Source organism: Sparus aurata, chromosome 7 (assembly GCF_900880675.1).
Source record: "Sparus aurata chromosome 7, fSpaAur1.1, whole genome shotgun sequence".
NCBI lineage: Eukaryota > Metazoa > Chordata > Actinopteri > Spariformes > Sparidae > Sparus > Sparus aurata.
In genome coordinates this window covers 18,306,101-18,325,298 of record NC_044193.1, presented here as the reverse complement: position 1 = coordinate 18,325,298, position 19,198 = coordinate 18,306,101, and the positions used below count along the sequence as shown (strand labels likewise).

Below are 19,198 nucleotides of genomic sequence, written 5' to 3'. Positions count from 1 at the left end.
GTAATGAGTAATTTATTAAATTTTTTCTAGAAACGTTGGTTTTTGTCAGTCAGAGAAGAATTAGTAGTTCCGCAGCTTTTCACCAAAATCTGTCCCCTGCTTCTTCAGTGCTTTCTTAATCCTCCGAGAGGAAACCAAACTTACCCTGATCATTTCCCTCCAACCAAAAACTCCCTCTTACTCCACTGTCTTCCTTGTCCGAGCTCCTGTATGATCGCCCTCTCTCTCCTTCAGAGCTCGATTGGTCAGTCCCCCACCCTCCCTTCTGCCCTCCCCTCATTCTCTCTCTTTCTGTCTTTCTCTCTCCCTCTCTCTCTCTCCATGTCTCTCTCTCCCTACTTAAATACTTTTAGCATAAAGAGAGAGAAGGAGGGGAGGGAGAGGGGGATGGGAAATTCATGGGGGAGGGGAGCTGAGTGCTCACTCTGTTGTCACTGGCCAGAGAGAGCAAGAGAGAGAGAGAGAGAGAGAGGTAGAGGGAGGGAGGGAGGGAGAGAGAGAGAGAGTGGACTGGTGTCCCATATGTGGAAAAAAAGCATAGCAGCGCACACACGAGTCTGGTCTGCTCCAGGGATTATCGTGGCGCTTTCAGATCTGACGGAGGACACGCAGGCATGAATAGGTAAGACTGCCTGTCTTCTGTGCATCGCTGTGTTGATCTGCTGTCAAAGCTCGCCGCTCTCCCTGCTGTTTGACTTGGCTGCGCTGCCTTGCTGGCTGAAGTTGGAGCTGAGTGTGTTGTAGCAGCTCTCCTCTCTAGCCACTAACCATGAGACATTTCCCTGAGCAAACCAACCCTCCTAACTCTGCCTTCACCTTTCAGCCTCTCTCTCTCTCCGAACTGCACAAGGACAGGGCTGTGTTTGTTTTAAGGGAAAGCTGTGGTTTTGCTGGAGCGTAGTTAGTTATTCTGGGTTGAGCGTTAAAAGTTGACTGTCAGTTTGAGCTGAGGGGGTCATAGTCGGAGGCAGTGCTGTATGTTAAGACTGTTGGTGTCCAGGGACAGCCGTGTGGTCATTGCATAATTTGGTCTCTATATTAACGGTATATGAGTGAATGTAAATTGGTTACTGATTGTTTGTTTTTATACACACTGACACAGATAGAATGACAACTGCAATAGAGTGCAAAAACATTAAATGTCATAATGATGTATTACTGCTCTAAAATAGTTATGTTGTTTTTTGTATTTCCACAATGTTTTGCCTGTAGTTTTTGCTTTATCAATAGATACAGTGCCTTAACATTTTGTTAGAGATGAATGTATATTTACAGACACATTTACATTTTTATTTGTAGAAAATGAAATGTTTAAAACGGTTTTACAATTTCAGTTACCTCTCTATTGTAACTACACTATATTTTCTGAAGAAGCTGAGTGCAATTGTGCTTCACTGTCCGCTGAATTGAGAAAATAACACAAATGGCTGTTGTGTAAAAAAAAAAACAGAAATTCCGACAGTCGTTATCTTATGGGTTTGCCCAGAGAAGTGCCTCATTTCAAAACAAAACAATAGAAAATGGAGGATTAAACTGTTTTTAATCTGTGCATGATTAAAAACGGGACATTTATGACCCAAACCAGTACACAGATAGACTTTATGTTATTTGGACTTACCTTTGAAAATAGAGAAACACAGCCAGCTGAATTGAATAAGTGTATTAAAAGATATGCTTTAAATGTTTAGCACATTTAAATCAAAGAGCGGCATGTTTATTCAGATAACTAGATAAGAAAAGTGAACTTTGTCATTGCAGAACACGTTTTTTCCTCCTGCATTTTGCTCCAGAAGTGTTTGGTCTCCTAAGAATGCGGTCTTTATTGCCCCAGTGCACGGAGCAATGGTATGCATGAGTCTTTTTGTGAGGCAGATTTAGAAAGCCCTCTTTAGAGGCCGAATGCTGCTTCACAATCAGCTTAATGCCTGCCTATAATGAATACCCTTGTGTGCGTCAATTTGGCAGACTCTCTCTCTCTCTCTCTTTCTCTCTCTCTCTCTCTCTCTCTCTCTCTCTCTCTCTCTCTCTCTCTCTCTCTCTCTCTGTGTGTGTGTGCAGACTGTGTTTTTGTTACACTGATAGGGTTCTCAGGTTGGTCTGTAATTCTATCATACTGTGAGTGGATTCTGGTCAGTGTGTTTGTGTGTGTGAGCTTGTGTGAAAGGGTAAGTTGACATGTGAGTGTTTGTCCAGACATTGTGCAGCAGCCTGTAACTGCCTCACCTCTCTTTTCTCTCTCCCTCTCTCTCAGGGCTGTTGTGTGGTCAGTGCGAGCTCCTGCTAGTGATGGACTACAGCCGGACGGACACTAACCTTAGCTGGCATTCACAAAACAGCATTCCTCCTTACTGAGACCAGCTCCACAGAATGCTGAGTCCTATTGTCCCCTATAGTGAGTACACAGCTACACACTTCTTTCTCTCTACTTGACTCATTTGGACTTTGCCTGAATCAATGAGCCCCCGCTGCAAAAATAAGCAGGGGTGGACACTGTTGTTCTGTAATTTGCAAACAGAAAATGTGCAAGCCTCTCTGTGCAGAAACCTGACTTTTTCCTTGACGTGCACTGTGGAAATGCTAAACCCTGGGCGCTGGCCTTGTCTGAATGTTTCATCATTGGGCCAAAGACACAGTTGGGGGAAGGAAGAGGGACAGAGGGAGGTTGGAGCGCTGATGGTTTAAGCAGCAGAAACCCCTTCGGTTCTGCCAGTGTCATTTTACCAAAACAGCTTTCCACCACACACGCTGCCTCCTGCTCTCCCTCCTTTTCCTCCCCCCTCCTCTCTCTGTCTTTTCTCCCTTCAATGCTGACCTAATAACTGACGTGTCCAGTTTTGCCCCCCCCCCCCCCCCCCCCCACGCACACACACGCACCCTCCCACCAGGTTTCATTTGAGTCCAGTGCTCCGGCTCTCCAAAAACAGCATTGTTTGCCGGCCAGCATGGGGCTGCCTCCGTGGCCTCGGCCTCAAGAGCCCCTTTTTTCCCAGCTCTTACCTCCCCTCAAAGGAGCATTATCAGCCTGACAGTTACAAGAAAAGAGGGAGAAATCAAACCGAATGGTTAATTTGAAAAGTATTACTACATAATAGATGGTAAAAAACTTTGGATTTGTTTTCCTAGCAGTCAAATATGGATTTCAGAGGCTATGTAAAGCAAGTGCGTGGGTGTGAGAATTCCAACTGGGCAAAACAGCCTGATTAAAGCATCATGAGCGGATGTTTGACTGTAACCATGACACTTTGTTTGCTTTTTGTACATTTCACCCTTGAAATAGCCAATGTTATTATTTGACCACTCATCAGATGAATGGAATTTAGAATAGTTGCCAGAAGAATAAGTACTTGACTTAGTGTGTTGTTAGGAAACTGTCCTCTCAATGTGGCTCTTGGTTGATTTAATGCTCCCAGAACATGTTTTTTTTCCTTTATAGCTAAAAATCCAATTAGCCTGAGTTAAACATGCATGTGTGCTTGTGCTGCATCCCATTAAGGTCTGTTTAAGTAGTCCTTCCATCCGCTCCCTGCACCCTGTTAGTCCACATTGACTGAAGACTGTCTCCATGCTGGTAATGTGGACAGCACGTCCAAGAATGTCACAAACGGCTGGTGGAATAGTTAGCATGCCATCAGAGCCGGCAGACTACGGCTTCTTCATGAGAATCTTCCAGTACACTGCGTGCTAGCTTTTGTGTGTGATTCTGCTTTTATGATCAGGATGCACAATGCTGGTTTTCATCCGCTCTTCCCAGTAGCTTGATGGTTTTTTTATGCACAGAGTGGCTCTGTTCTGCAGAGTTTCTGCAGGGTCACGCTTGTTTCAGAACAGCCTAACAGTGTGCACGTATGTAGACAGAGGGGACGTATGAGCGCACACAGCAGTGTTAGGTAGTCACGTTGTTTACTCTCAGACCAGTGACACACAAACACACCCCTGTGCTCGCTGGTGACACTGCAGCTCACTGTCTTGTAGTTAAAGACCGTAGTCATGATTCTACTGAGTAAAATGCAGGACTTTGCATATGTGCAGGACATGTGAAGACTCTCACCTCCATGTTGGAATCCCCTTTGTGGGAATGTGAAGCTTTCCTGCTTCCCAACGCTGGGTCCTGCTGCAGACATTTCTGCCCCTGCACAAAGATGAGGTCTACTATATAAATGCATACGTGGGCAGGACAGGTACACCATACCAAACCACTTAAATCTTTATTATCAGGGCTGCTCTCACAAACCAAGTCTTAATGATTTAGATTGAGCCAGCCAGTATGTGTGTGTCTGTCTCATTCTTTCTCCGGCGTGTCCGGCCTCGGTCCTCGTCTCCGGCCAGTCCAGAAGACTTCAAGCTGGGGCGAGCAGCCACGGCCGGACCTGACAAGAAACCTGAGAGAGATTCCAGGGGCCATGGATACTCCTGGAGGGATTTGGTGCAAAGAATCTGTAATCTGCACTTCAAACACACTCTTAAATCAGTCCCAGGCCGCCAACCCAGGAGTGCCCTAACTCTTGTTGCTGGGGGCCCCCGCTGGTGTAGCGATACCTTTTCTTTTAAAACAGCACACACACATACACACACACACACACACACACACAGAGCAACTACACACAGGACTCCAGATCTGGCAGTTTTTATAGCTCTCCTCTGACTGACCCCTCTCCCTCTCCTTTCTCTCCCAACCTCTGTTTTTATGTTTTGTGCGAGTGTCTTTGTGAATGACTCGGCTAAGTCATGGAGTAGTTTGTATGGAAAAAAGAAGGAGTAGATCTCATCCTGGCCCCTGAAGGAGCAGGTTGGAGGGCCACACTGACGTCTATCTATTGTGGGCAGAGTGTTATGAGTGGTGCAGTGGAGGGGCCTGTGAGGCCCTTTCGTAAACACACAGTCTGCTAAAGTGTGTGTGAATAAGAGCTGGGATCATTAGTGTAGGGTGTGAATGGGCTCTAATTAGCCCCCAGTGTGTGTGTGGTTGTGTGTGTGCGTGTGTGTGTGTGTGTGTGTGTGTGTGTGTGTGTGTGTGTGTGTGTGTGTGTGTGTGTGAATGTTTGCATGCATCTGCGTCCACAAGAAAAGAAGGTTAGGGACCCACGGCCCTGTGAGTCCACTGGCCCTGCGCTCTGTCTCTCTGAGGGTTCATCAGCTCATTAAGGAGACCGCAGCTCCCATTAAGGGCCCAATTAAGAAGCAAGGTGGTGAGGCTCATTTGGATGGCAACACTTCACTCGGATTCCTGAGGCAGCAGAATTCAGAGCTAGACAATGAGACACAGCAGCAGCACGGCTAATTAGTAAATGACCACCGCTTGAGAAATAACACACTTTAATCGCTATGCCATTAGGTGTTTGATGAGCACTGATCATAAAACGCATCGCCACAGAGAGAAGTGTGGCTGTTGAATATATGGAGCTTTCCCTAATTTGTGTGTGTGTGTGTGTGTGTGTGTGTGTGTGTGTGTGTACTAACAGAAAAACAAATCCCAGAGCTGTCCATGTGATGAGAGAATAAGCTGGGAGCACAGAGGGGCCAGGGGATTTGGACAGAGAGGAGGGAATGCAACATGCTCACTGGGAATGGGAGGGAGAATAAGGGAGGTGGAGAAGCGGTGAAACAGAGAAAAAAAGGAGATTGCAAGGAATAGACAGAGCTGAAGAGGGGGAGATAGAGCAGAGATTGGGTGAGTGAGACAGATGGAAGGGGTGATTGGTCATCACAGAGCCTTAGGACAGCTGTTCTTTGATATATTAGTGGACACAATGACCTAAAGCCAGCCTGCAGTCACAGAAAATAGGGACCCTGTTTTTTCCTGAAGGGGAGGGAGGGATGGAGGGAGGGAGGGGGCTCTGCCATTTGTGGACATACGTTAGCAGGCAACGGGGGATGGGGGAGTTGTTTCTAAAATTACGAGCATGAAGTGACGCATCCAGCAATTATTCCGCAGGCTTTTTAGTTTTGGAGAGTGCTGAGGAAAGGGCTGTAAAATGAGCACGCTCTCAGATGGGAGTTTGCTTTTTTGCTGCACTGTCATTAGCAATTCTAAACACGTTTGTCAATTAATCAATGTTTAACAAATGTCATCAAGTAGTTTGGCTACAGCCTCGTCCCGGTCCACTCTGCAAAACAGCAACTTTTAATGACAACCTGAATATCCTTTTACCGCTTATGAATTCTTAATTCACCACATAGAAGCTTTTGTTGTTTAACAATAATTGTCATTTATCCTAACTATATTTTATTACAGACAAGGGCGCTTTGATTTCATTACTCTTTTATCTGCATAAACACTCAGTACAAGGCCATCATATTGTCCTTCCCCTCTAATAAAACCATATTAGCTGCACATGCTGACAAAAACTATTCTGACAGCTGGCCTGAAACAGCCCCAAAGGGGAATGAAACAAAAAATAGTGTAAGTCAAACTGTCACTCTGATACATGAGTACAGAAAGCTCTGTCCACAGTAAGAGAGACACACACACAGAGGACATCCCTCAATGCCACTGCAGGAGACGGGCTCCTTCCTCTTGGGATCTGACTGGTGAGGCGTGTTTGAAAAGAGCTGCGTCTGCTCGTGCTCTGGGCAGCAGGTGTGAAAACTCCCCACCAGAACTCCCGCACTCTTCTGTTATTACATCTTTTTAGGGCCGTGAAAGAGGGAGCAGATGAGCCAGAGGGAGCAAGAGGCAGAGTGGGAGTGTGGGATTGTGTTTCCTTTGATTGATAGCAGCCCCGTGACTAACGCATAGATTTATAATAATTTTCCTTAGCAATGCCCAATTATGCATGTCTGATAAATTACGATCCCTGTTGTCTGGTGTGCACATTATCCCCGTCTTAAGGCGGTTTGGGAAGGGTCTCAAGGATTGACCTCGCACTTCCTTTAACAGCTTTTTGACAATACCCCACGCAATAACACAGGCCATTCAGCATCTGTGGGGTAATATTGTACGGGATAACTTGGTTATGGCTGCAACTGGTTTATTTTAATGATTAATTGATTGATTAATGAATTAGTTTATGAAAATGTCAAAAACTTAGTAAGAATGATGATCACAACAAAAGTGTTTAGTTTGTGCTGAGCCCAAAGGGCTTCTTTTATCCAACCAGTAGTTCAAAACCCTAATAATTTTCAGGGCTGCTACTAATGCTAATTGTTTTAATTTGTTTTTGTGGCGAAAAATGGTGATCATTGTCTCTCAAAGCCCAAGATGACATCATCAAATGTCTTGTAAGGCCCACAGCACAAAGATATTCATTTTACTTTCATAGAGGAGTAAAGAAACCAACAGATAATGTTGTGCCATTTAAATAAAAAAAATCACTCAAATCAACTGATTAATTTTCAAAATAGTTGGCATGTGATTTTATAGCTTACAGAAAATCAATTTATTGATTAATTATTGCAGGTCTGTTGTTCATTTCATAACGAGGATTTATTCCTTCATTTTCATCATCAATGACAAAGAACAGCAGCAGATCCATAGATGTAAGAAGCTTAAAGGGATATTCCGGTGTAAGTTTAATCAATGGTCTAAATCACTGTGAAACTGTGTTAGACTCCCTCTCGAGAGATCAAGTTAGCAGACCGCTAATTCACGGAGTTTTATCAACCTCAGAAACGATCATACATCATACATTCTCATCGATGAGCCGCGGAACTCTACTGCGCTCGGTAATCGAGTCCTCGGGACTTCCTGTCAACAGGAAGCTGCTGCAGAAGAGAGGTAAATTTTGTCAGCTTTTCAGTAGAAATCCAGCTAAGCTAATGGAGTTTTAATGCCCCGGACTATGTGCTGAGACACTATTTGTATTGTTGCTGAAGTTTGGTGCTGGAGCACTGGAGCCCTCTACCTCCGGGCTTCCTGCCAAGATAACGTTTCACTATTTGTACTGTTGCTGAAGTTTGGTGCTGTTCTGAGCATTATTTGTGGCTTTTTGGTGGCGATTTATACTTGGATCCATTTACTGCAGTGTATTTTTGTCGTGCGGTTGTTTCTGAGGTTGATAAAACTCCGTAAATTAGCGGTCTGCTAACTTGATCTCTCGAGAGGGAGTCTAACACAGTTTCACTTAAAAAAGAAAGACTATGATACATTTTTTAAAAATCTTATCAATGAATTGGGTGATTGTTGCAGCTCTAAACTTGATATAAGCATAATGATATTGTGCAACATACATAATCAACAATATATGTGACGAATTCATCAAAATGTTTCATGACTTTGATGCACACAGTGCAGGAGCTGATAAAATGTGTATTTCATTCCAAAGTGAGAGAACATCCCGAGACAATTTTCCTCTGTCTCCACCTGCCACGCTGTGAAATGTGGCCGGCTCCTCAGATTGGTGTTTTTATGACAGACCAGGTAGTACGCAGCCACAGCCGAGTGAGAATGACCTGCTTGATATTAGTGTCATAAATCACAGTGAACTTGAGAACAGAGGACTTAAAGAGGGCTTCAGGAGTGGACGACAAATCAAGATAACAAACTCTGATAAATAACAGATCCTGAGTGCAAATTCCTCTCCCTTTACACACGAAACACAGTCGTGGATTGTGTAAAACAGTTCATTGGGTATGTTTGTCTCGAGTGCAGTGTTTAAAGATTCCTGAAGACAGACTTAATTTCTTCTATATATTTATGTCCAGCACGCAGGAGTTTCATGCAATAACTCATTGATCAGCTTGCGCTCGCTGAATGCATAACAACTAATGCAGTCATCAGAGCATCAAGTTTGTGATTTATCAGCAGAAATATGGTGCCCATCACACTCTACCCTACCCTCCTCACTTTCTCTGACACTCACCTCCAGCATCCTCCGTGTGCCTTTAATTCTAAATGCGAGCTTTTCTCCTTAAAGTGTCTGAGATGTAGATTAAATTGAATGCCTGACATACTGACGCAACAGCCGGAGCAGCACTCTCAACACAACCTGCCCTCCCTTTAACTCTTTAAGTATTGAAAGAATTTTGTTTTTGCCGTGAAGTGAATTCACGCCCTATGATTCTTTTTTTTTTTCTTTTTTCTTTTTTTTTTTACATATTTTTTCCTCCATGTAGAATAAACTGACCCCTTCACTTTCACTTGGCTGCACAATTTCTCCACATGAAGTATAGATGACTTTCAGGATATCTTTTGAATGCTGCATTGCCCTTTTTCCTTGGGATAATATTTTTGTAATGGTTAATTTGACCAGCTAAGTAACCATTTCGCATGTCTGTTTTTAAGACGTAAGGGATGAACAGATATAAAGATCTGAGTACAAGCACATTGCTGTCTCTATTCTGTGCCTCTGTGTGGAGATGCATGATGGAGCGGAGGTGTTTTCTCTGGTCCGTGGGTGGGGGTAGAGCTCAGCTCTGAATAGAGCCCTGATTGGATTGATCCACGGCGCTCTTGTTTACAAGCGGCCTCTTCACAATCGGCACAGTTTAATAGCATGCTGTCCCAGAAGGGTTGTTGCATCCGTGTCCGTTTTGTTCCTCGGGGCAGGGAAAACAAAAGTGCCGGGAAGGGAGAAGGGAAGGCAACCTCAGGGGAGCTGTGAAACAGCACTGGAGCCCTCTACCTCCGGGCTTCCTGCCAAGATAACGTTTCACCTCACCCACTGATACTTCTTTTATAGGAAGCCACAACACAGTCTGGAGTACTACCAGTCTTTATAGGCCCTGAGCTTCTTCGGTTTCACCTAGTCAACATGAGATTCAGTGCCTTTATAGATGGCAGAGATTGAGGCCACAAATGAACCTAACGCACTTCCCCTGAGCCGTAAGTGGTCTAATTTTAATTTCAGGGCCTCCTCAAAGCAAAGCTGGCTTGTGCTGAAGAGAGCCATGCCACTGTCTTCATCACGCACGCCTACAATAGGATGCAGCTCACACAGGTCCCTCAATAAATCCCAGGCTGACACAAAAGCTGTCAGTGGACTGCTGCTGAATAGATTAATAAGATTTCCATAATTAGACAGGCTCCTGACAATAGGATCCTTCAGGCTTTGTCTCAGGGCCAACTGGATTGTCCGAGCTGCGCACGTCTGCTGGACGGGCCGTCCGCCACAATGGCCGCACAGACAGTAAGGCGGTCAGCAGGAGAACATCTGTCTCTCCTGGGGTCGAGAACACACACACATGCAGTGGGAAGGTTCTTATCAGTCCTCGCGGCCACATAAGGCCATCAGAGAAGCAGTCTCATCACATATTTATGTGTACTTAAATCAGTCATCACATCCGATTTCTGTTCAATTCAGCAGTGCAACTGATGAATGATCAAATATATTAAACCCCAGAGCAGCTTTGCTTATATTGACAGAGGCTTCCAAAATCATTTGAATGAGGACAGGATTCCCGTTTTCAAACAAATAAATGTGTTTTTGATCCGTAATCCTCTAATGTGAGTAAGAGCTGATGGGGGAGAGGCAGGAAATAGAAATGTTACAGCGGTGGAGCGGAAAAATGTGTCATGGTTTAGGTCAACGTTGCAAAATTACTGCTTGGATTTTGTTTACAAAATGTACGAATTGTATGAGCAGTGTGTTGTCTTCTTTTCAATGTGTATGCGATGAGAATCACAACACATACTCAAGTTAATCCAATGATTGCACAGCTACACACAGTATGCCCACATTGTCCTGATTTCCTACTTCTAATCTTAGCTTTCTTCCTGCCCCTCCAGTGAATTAATCTACGTGATGGCTCTGATTTAAGCAGAAGTGTAGATTAGAGCGTGCTCGGTTACTGCTCTAAAAACCGCAATCCCTCGGAAGCTCTAATTATATGGAAACTGCTAAACTGCACCTCAACCCCGCTACGTCATCAGGGGTGATGGATGGTTGCTGGTCACTCATCAAACCCACTGTGTACATACACAAAAAAAGACTTATAGATAGTAATTAAGAGGGAATTGGTTCTTCAGGTATGGGCAGCTGGTCATCACATTGGTCAAGGGGCCAGTGTGAGTCTATTCTAGATCGGTGCAACTCTAATGATGGAGTGGACAGCAGTTAGCCTGCCTCACTGAGTCCTCTAATGTCCGCTCCAGTCCGCACAGAGAGGACGAAGCGCCTGCTGTCCACTCTTTTCCTCCCTCCATCCCTCCCTCTTCCATCCCTCCCTCCCTGCTGCAGGTTTTATGAGCTCCCCTGGGCTCTCATCCATCTCTGTCACACACAGGCCCCATTATTGGGGCTGTTCACAAACTGGTTGGGCTGCAGATGGGAAGGGCCTGCAGGACATATATGGTTTCTGCAGCCTGGACAAAGACCTACGAATCAGACCACAAAAATATGTGGTCATCTGGGTGTGGACAGGACAATGTCTTCAGCATGTTTGTGAAAATACAAGAGTGTGAGAATGTTTCTTTGCATCTCGCTGTGGTGGGTGTGTGGGTTGGCGGGAGCTTAGGGGAGTACTTGAACTGGTTTGGCCATTGGGAACTTAAGGCAGTGGATTTGAATATGAAGGACATGATAATCCAATGGCCATCTGGTCTGCTGGTCTCATCTGACTGAATAAATAACGGGCGTAATCTGAAAACACACATGGGGAGGTTTGCAAAGCGGGTAAAGAAAGAGGCCAAAGTTTAGGAGTGAGCGGGAGAGCAGCAGCAGAATTGCAGGTTGTGGATATTGAAATTTGATTTAAATGGCAATAAGAAGCCTGGCTCCACACACACAGACAGCCATGAATAATGAATCATCAGCAGGCGTCCACTGAAGGAAAAAGGCAGACAGGGCCAGTAATGATGGCTTTTGCCATATTCCTTTTTTACCTGCCTGTTTCTAGCGGGAGTAGTCCTCACCTCAGGGTAAATTGTGACAGTTCAATAATGCCAAGCTATGTGTGGAATGTCAAACTAATGCCTCAGCAAGAGTTAGTGCTCGCCTTTCATGAAATAGATGGGTCCATATCTATCATATGGTGATGTATTGGGTAAACCCACATAGGAAAATACACTCAAATGTGAAACTACATACAGAAGCCTTGGAGAGTAAACAAAAGACCATGCAACACTGACAATAAACACATGCGTTTTACATTTGGGTGAAGGAGCCTATGCATCTTCCACACCTTTGAGATGCAATGTCAGTGAAATATTCTACTGGACAATAAGTCCTTTGCATGTGGGAAGCATGGGACAAAATTTCCTTTCCGACTGCCCTCTCCCCCGTTAGCTCTGTGATGTGCTCAGTCCGTAGCAGCCACGATCAATCAGGCCTCCGCCGGTGCTGAAGTCAGCCAGAGGAACAGACATTCCACTTTCCCAATGTTCCATGGGAGACTGTGCTGATGAATAGCACACTATGCTGCAATTCCAGACCCAACCCCCCTCTTTCTTTCTTTTTCTTTCTTTCTCGCTCTCTCCACACCACTGTCCACACACACACACAAACACACACACCCTCCCTCCCTCCCTCCGTCCAGCCGGCCACTGGGCCTTTGGAGCTCTGATGTACTGTGGGTGGGTGGTGGGTGGGGTGCAGGGCGGAGAAAGCAGGCATTCAGAGCAACATGCACAGGGAGATAACAATAGCTCCTCTGGGAGAGCTGCAGATGTTAGCAGTACAGGGAGTAGTAGTGGGATCTTATCGCTCGTCCAATATAAGCTGGGAAACTGCAAAACAACACATCCAACCCACCGATCTGCTTTCGCTCTCTTTCTTTCGGCTGATTTCTCTTTCTGCCTTCATCTCCCCTTCACCTTCCTCTCCCCTCTCTGGGAAATGTGAGCCTCCTTGTGCTCACATGCATGATGGTAACACTGAAAAGGTTGCTTTCCAAACAGAAGAAAAATGCCTTTTCTTGTCACTGGCGGTGCAGAACATGTGTCACTGTGCACAGGATAGTGAGAAAAAAGGATTTCTTGTTTTTTGTTTGGTCTTTGGTCTTGTGTAAACTTTGATTGTTGTTCATTCTTACAATCTGACGTACAGATTCTCAGTCATGACATATACAGCAGTGTAAATAGTTTGACTTTTGCTGTTTTATTTGTTTGATCCACCTGCATTTTGCCAGGAGATCCCATTAAAATAGAAAATAATCACAGTGTTGAAGCATGGTGACGGATCCCAAAATCACACTTGAGGCACTTTATAACAAACAAAAAATGTATCTGAAAATTAAAATGGCAAATCATTTGTTTGTATGCAGTCTCAGCTCTTGGCACTCTCAGATTTTGGTATTTGAGACGGTGTCAAATACCAAAATCAAGATTAATATTGTTGCATTGAAAGAGCAAGCGGAATTTAACAAAGCATGAGTAACAAGACAATTTTATATATTTGGAGTTTTTGTATTGGTGTGAATGCAAGAAGTTTGATTTAGAGAATTATTTCACCTATCAGGCAAATGGAGGGAGGAAGAAAACAGTTCTCTATTCCACTATCAATTGCCGAAGATGCTCCTGTTTATGGACCCAGTTGGATTCATATGACCACAAAGCTGTCCAATAACTGGCAATAGACAAGTCTTCTGCTTCAAAGTATCATTATGAAATATATGTTGATTGCAAAATGTAATAGATAAAGATTAATAAAACCATCTGTGCTTACACTGGTTCCCTATAAACCTCACTATCATTTTACAATTTTGTCTGCCACGGTGCACGAGTCAACCAGGAAAAGGAAGGTGATCAGTTTCTGTTATACACTAAATGATTGAATAAACATCTTGTCCTGTGTTGTTGTTATTTGCAAATCTGCCTGAAACGGAAATGATCCAGTTATCTTTGCAACAGCGGCGCCGACAATAATACCACTTGGTAACACTAGGGGAGAAAAGTTGTCTGTTGCCACTTAAAGATATAATCACTTGAAAACCACTAATGTTCTTTTTCCCCAAAATGATTGTAATGATGACAAAAAATGACCTGGAAACCTTGTTTCCCTGTGTTTCTTTTGCCAGGCCTGTTAAAGATGCACTGGAACCCAGAGCATGCCCAGCCTCTCAGCCAGTGGCCTGAGCAGCACCTGGATGTCTCCTCCACCACCTCCTCTCCGGCCCACAAGGCGGAGTTCTACGCTGGCCGCGGTCGCAGCTCCAGCAACTACGCCTGGGCCAATGACGACATCTCAGCTCTCACAGCCTCCAACCTGTTGAAGCGTTATGCTGAGAAGTACTCTGGTGTGCTTGACTCACCGTATGACCGACCACCTACTGTGGGCAGCTACCCAGAGCCGGGGGCCTTCGGGGGTCTCAACGTCCCAAAGACTGAGCTAGAGCCCTGGCCATTGACGCACAGCACTGATGCCTCTTACTCCCTGGTGCCCCCTGGAGGCCATGACAGCCTCTCAGGTTCCAAGGCTGTAGCCACGTCTGCAGGCCCTCCAGGTGTCGGCAGCGTGTCAGTGGTGAACAGTAACCTCTCGGACTCTGGCTACAGTGGCAGCAGCTCCTGCAGTGGCTCCAGTGAGTACCCCTCCACCTACAATGGCACCTATCTTTCCTCAGGGTACTGTCCCCAACCCAGTGCAGCACTTCCCCCTGCCTCCCTCCACACTCTCCAATCCACCCCCACTCTGGTGGCCAGCTACAGCCCCACCACACCTGTCTATAACTACCCCCCTAGCACATACCCTCCCCAGACTAGCCTTGCTCCCACATACAGCCACCCCTCTGCAACTTACCTGCCCTCAGGTCTACCAGCCCCTACCCCCGTTCCCTCCAGGCCCACAGTAGTAGGAGGCAGCTACAGTTACCAGAGCACCAACCTTGGGACACCTGAGTCTGGAGGAACATTAAAACGAAAAGCATTTGAGATGAACGTAGAAGAGGATGAGAGTGGGGATGGGTCTCGTTACAGGAAATACAGCTATGACCACTTGAAGACTGGGGGAAACTCACCCTACAGTGTGAATGACAAAACAGAGTGTCGAGGGAACGGCTTCAGCAGTTCAGGCAGCACAGACCCTCAATCCTTCAAGCCCACTAAGCCCTCCTCCCAGCCCCTGGTGTCTCCTCAGTATGGGGCATCAGGGGAGTACAGCCCTCCAGCAGGCATGACAGGGGAAAATGGCGTGGCAGAGCAAGGCTTTATCCAACAGCAGCATAACCGCCCCCAAGCCCACAAGCGCCCTTCATTATGTGCGCCGACTGTTGAGAGTATGAAGAGTCCAGACCCCCGAATGTTGGACCTTGTCAATGGGGAGTTATTGGACTGCAGTCCGGCGCTAGGTTGGGGCGAGCTAGTGGGGCTCACTCATGTCAAGACTGCACTGGAAGAGGATCTTCTGTGGCCCGTGTTGAGGCCCAGTCCAGTCATGCGGCCACCAAGAACCGTCCTGCTGTTTGGCCCCCGAGGAGGGGGAAAGACCACGTTGTCTCGCTCTTTGGCTTCACAGCTGGGGGCTTCCTTCTACAGGCTGAGCGGAGCCATGCTGGCCTCTAAAGGGAAGGTGGAGGCAGAGCACATTCTTGGGTCTCTTTTGCAAGTGGCCGGGGCACGGCAGCCCTCAGTGGTGCTACTCAGCCAGGTGGAGGCCATGGAGGAGGAGGGGCTGAGGCAGACACTGCTGACCACCCTGGAAAAAGCCCAGGTGGGGACTACAGGCCTGGTGATTCTTGTATGTGCCACTGGCAGGCCAGATCTGCTGCAAGATGCAGTCCATCGGAGCTTTGCCAAGCGGTATCACGTCGGCCTGCCAGATGTGAGTATGCGTAGGCAGGTGCTGCTGCAGACGCTGTCCCCGCAAGGCTGCAGCCTGAGCGAGAGGGAGCTGGGTGCCGTGCTGCAGCGCACAGAGGGCTTCTCAGTGTTAGAGCTGTTGCAGCTCAGCCAACAGGCACTCTCCTCAGCATCCCCCCCCCCCGGGGTCATGCACGGCCTCTCCACATCCTCCAAGCCCCCAGCCTTCACAGACTTTGAGAATGCCTTCTGCAAGGTGCGCCCACACACCACCACAAAAGAACCGGACACTTGTATAGAGTGGAGCAAGATGTATAACCACTGAGAAAGCAGCCAGTCACTGTACTCGGACTGCATTACAACCTTGTCTTCGCTTTGACATGACTTGGGAATGTTTTGTTGTTGTTTTGTAATTACAGATTATGCAGCCAAAAGAGCAAGAGAAGCTCAACGATACAGGAGAGCTGACAAAGTTGTTTTACTGGCAGAAGCATGCCCTGGTGTGCTGTTTTTGTTTTCATATGAATATCCGCAATATTTTAGTTTTTCCCAAAGAGAAGAAAGATGAATAGGCCTTGTTGACTGGGGTAGTGTATTAGTCTTTTGGCCAATGGGAAAATCAGATTAAAAACTATTTGGATACTATCAGAGATCCTGATTAGCTTTGGTCCAGGACAAAATCAATAATTTGTTGCTAGGTGACGAGGTCCAAGATTATGGATAATCAGGGTTTGGAAAAATCCCCCCTTTGACTGCTACTCTCAGGATCCTATTTATTGCCAGTCCACTTCCATGTTACCCTAATGTTGATTTAGCCATTGGATTGTCACTAATTATCCAGTAAGAAGGGCTCGGGATCGGCAACATCTCAGCTAACACAGTTTTTGACCAAAAAACACGTCAAACCAAATGCATAATCGGCAGCGTTGTCCTCAAAAATCACAATAAATGAATTCTCTCGACAGCTTCTCACCAAATCAAAACAGTTGGTCCTTTACTATTCCAAAAAACAGAAAATCAGAAGACTTCTATGACATGCTGCGGTCCTTCCCAGGAGTCCTGTTGATCAAGATGAACCTTGCAGTCACACTCGACATGTTTGGTTGTAGAAGTTGTTGTTAACTCATCAACAGTATCATACTCACTGTTACAATGGTACAATTCATGGACAACTTATGTTATGTTCCCTGGGTTGTTGTCCTTTACTTCCACTTACATTTGTTCTCACATTCCTCATCGTCGTCCGCATTTTTCCTGAGAATCCCACTTCCAGAACAAAACCCACCTGCACACCCAGCGTCTCTGTTTTCTATTTCACTTACTCCTTTTGTTTCTTAGTATGTAGTCTTGTTTGAAATGCTCAGGAAAAAAAATTTCTTTACCTCAGAAATATGAAATTAAAGAATGTATGTAATCTTAGGGTCTTAGTAGAGAGTGGCGCGGAGCGAGATAGAGGAGCGAGGAGAAACCTGACAGTCTTGTAACACCCACTACAGCTGGGCTTTTACCTCGGGAGAGAAACTTGAATATGCTACAAAGAGTAACATTGAATGTAATTCAGGTATTTCAAAGGATATTTGATGCCATAAATCCATGTATTATTATATATGAATATATAAATACGTTTTTCTTTTCTGTTCCTTTACCCTTTATTTTTATTGTAGTTTATGGTGGAGTGATGATTGTCAAGAAATGCTATGTAGAATACAGAAAATATTCCTTCTTTTGTTGGACAAACTGCTCGCAAACACTCGTGTTCTTTAGTGTTTACATGTCTGCAAATTATCATTTGAAAATGTAAATATAACGCACGCAATCAAACACACGTGCACTCACAGTGGACATCTGAGCACAAAATAACTTCCAAAAAGACAACAAACAGATGCAGAAAAAAACAAACAGTTTCCAGTTGTTAAATGTGGCTTTCAGCAAATCCCAAAGTCTAAAGATTCACAGTTAATGTGTACACATCGTGGATGAACCCAACATGTAGACAATCCAGACCAGCCTCTCCTTTTCCACCAGTCCCGCAGTTGTTTAGCTGGAAAAACCCCGTCACTGGACTGCAGGTACAGAGGTCGTTCATATTAGTCTGTTGCCATGGTCCTAAGGAGGTACACACAGAATGATGTAATATTTCCTACCACTGCCTCCTCCCTCCCTCCCGCCGTCCCTTCATCATTATTTCTCCCTCTTTCTCTATCCCCAGTGCAATCTCATTAGATTGGATTGCCCCCTGGCCACGAGCCCCATTGACCATGTGGTGTTGTATCCTCTCCCCAGCCCCCTCTCCCCCCCCGCCACCCACTCTCCACTGCCCTTCCCCTTACACCGATTCCTCCGGAGTGGAAGTGGTCTGATTGATGTCCAGCAACCCTATATCACAGTGCAGCCGTCCCTCTCCAGCTGGTGGCTTCAGTCATGCCATACAGCAAGATCAATCAGAGTGACCCCCGCTGTGCATACTGATCACTGTCCCTAGACCCTGAAAACACATTTACAAATTACAGATAGGCTCCTGCCTCCAGCGGCGCGGTCGAGATAATGCTAGCGATTACTCACAGGTAATTACAGAAATGAGATAATACAGACGACTTAGAGGTACAATATTTTGATTTGTTGTTCCCATTACTCCAACAACAGTTTGTCCAACAAAACAAGCTTTTATCTTTTACATGTTTTGATCTGTTATCACGGTAACTTTGTTCTTGGTTATTGTACATTTTCTGTAACCATTTCTACCTCATTTTTGCGGCATATTGTACATGAAAGTATTTATTTCATGTCTTTTTTGATGTCTGTTTTGAAAATGATAATGTTCTTGAACTGTAATGGTCTACCTCAGAAAAGACTGTATTTTAAGAGAAGAGTATCACACAATATTAAACAGAATTTGTCAATATTGCACTGTGGTTAGTTCTTTCTTTTTTCCACTGATTTAAGCACTCCGAGGGACGGCAATTGACCAGAGTGCAGAAAATTACACGATGGTGGTGCTTTGGATCTGTAGCCTTTGTTGACCCCAATGTTAAGGTCAACAATGTCACTTAAACTGATTGCTAATTCGTTTAACGTAGAAATGCACAGGACTAAATCAGGAGGTTTTGGATTTTTTTCCCCCCACATCAGCTTGAATTGCTTGTATCGTCAGCAGTTTGACGAGAGAAAGAAACAGATACACTGCAGGTTTACCTGAAAGTGTGCAGAGAAGACAGCCATCATTCCCAAACAAACAACAAAATGTTTTGTAAACCAATTATTAAGCAAATGTCTTTTGTTCAGTTGAGCCTGATGCTTATGTGACTTTATTAATGGTTAATAAATGCTGTGTAGTTCATCTATAAACATCACTTGGATGGCCATATAAAGCTACAGCTGATGCTTATAAACCTTTAAACTCGCGTAACCCTCTGAACTCCCAGCTGTTTCCTGACAATTTTTTGCTCCTGACACGGTTTCACTCACTGTGGATTCATTTTTCACAGACGGCTAGAAGAAAAAAACTCAAAACTGTCTTTGATGTCATAAATCATTGAAAATGAAAAATCTGTGACTTGAAATTCTGTGATAATGTATTTGTAAATGGTT

At 45.2% G+C, this 19,198-nt stretch overlaps 1 protein-coding gene across 5 annotated transcripts in view; it reads left to right on the top strand.

Moving 5' to 3' along the window:
* The window catches only part of fignl2 (fidgetin like 2), a 53,857-nt gene extending 35,342 nt beyond the window's left edge, over window positions 1-18,515 (top strand). For 4 of the 5 annotated variants that reach the window (XM_030424248.1, XM_030424246.1, XM_030424249.1 and 1 more), the window contains exons 4-5: window positions 2,252-2,392; window positions 13,891-18,515. In XM_030424248.1, coding sequence (XP_030280108.1) covers window positions 2,368-2,392; window positions 13,891-15,935 — 2,070 coding nt within the window. In that variant the 5' untranslated portion in view covers window positions 2,252-2,367 and the 3' untranslated portion in view covers window positions 15,936-18,515. Of the gene's footprint in view, window positions 1-494; window positions 623-2,251; window positions 2,393-13,890 lie in introns of those variants that run through there. The other variant, XM_030424245.1, reaches the window with a different exon arrangement.
* The last annotated feature ends 683 nt before the right edge of the window (window positions 18,516-19,198 follow it).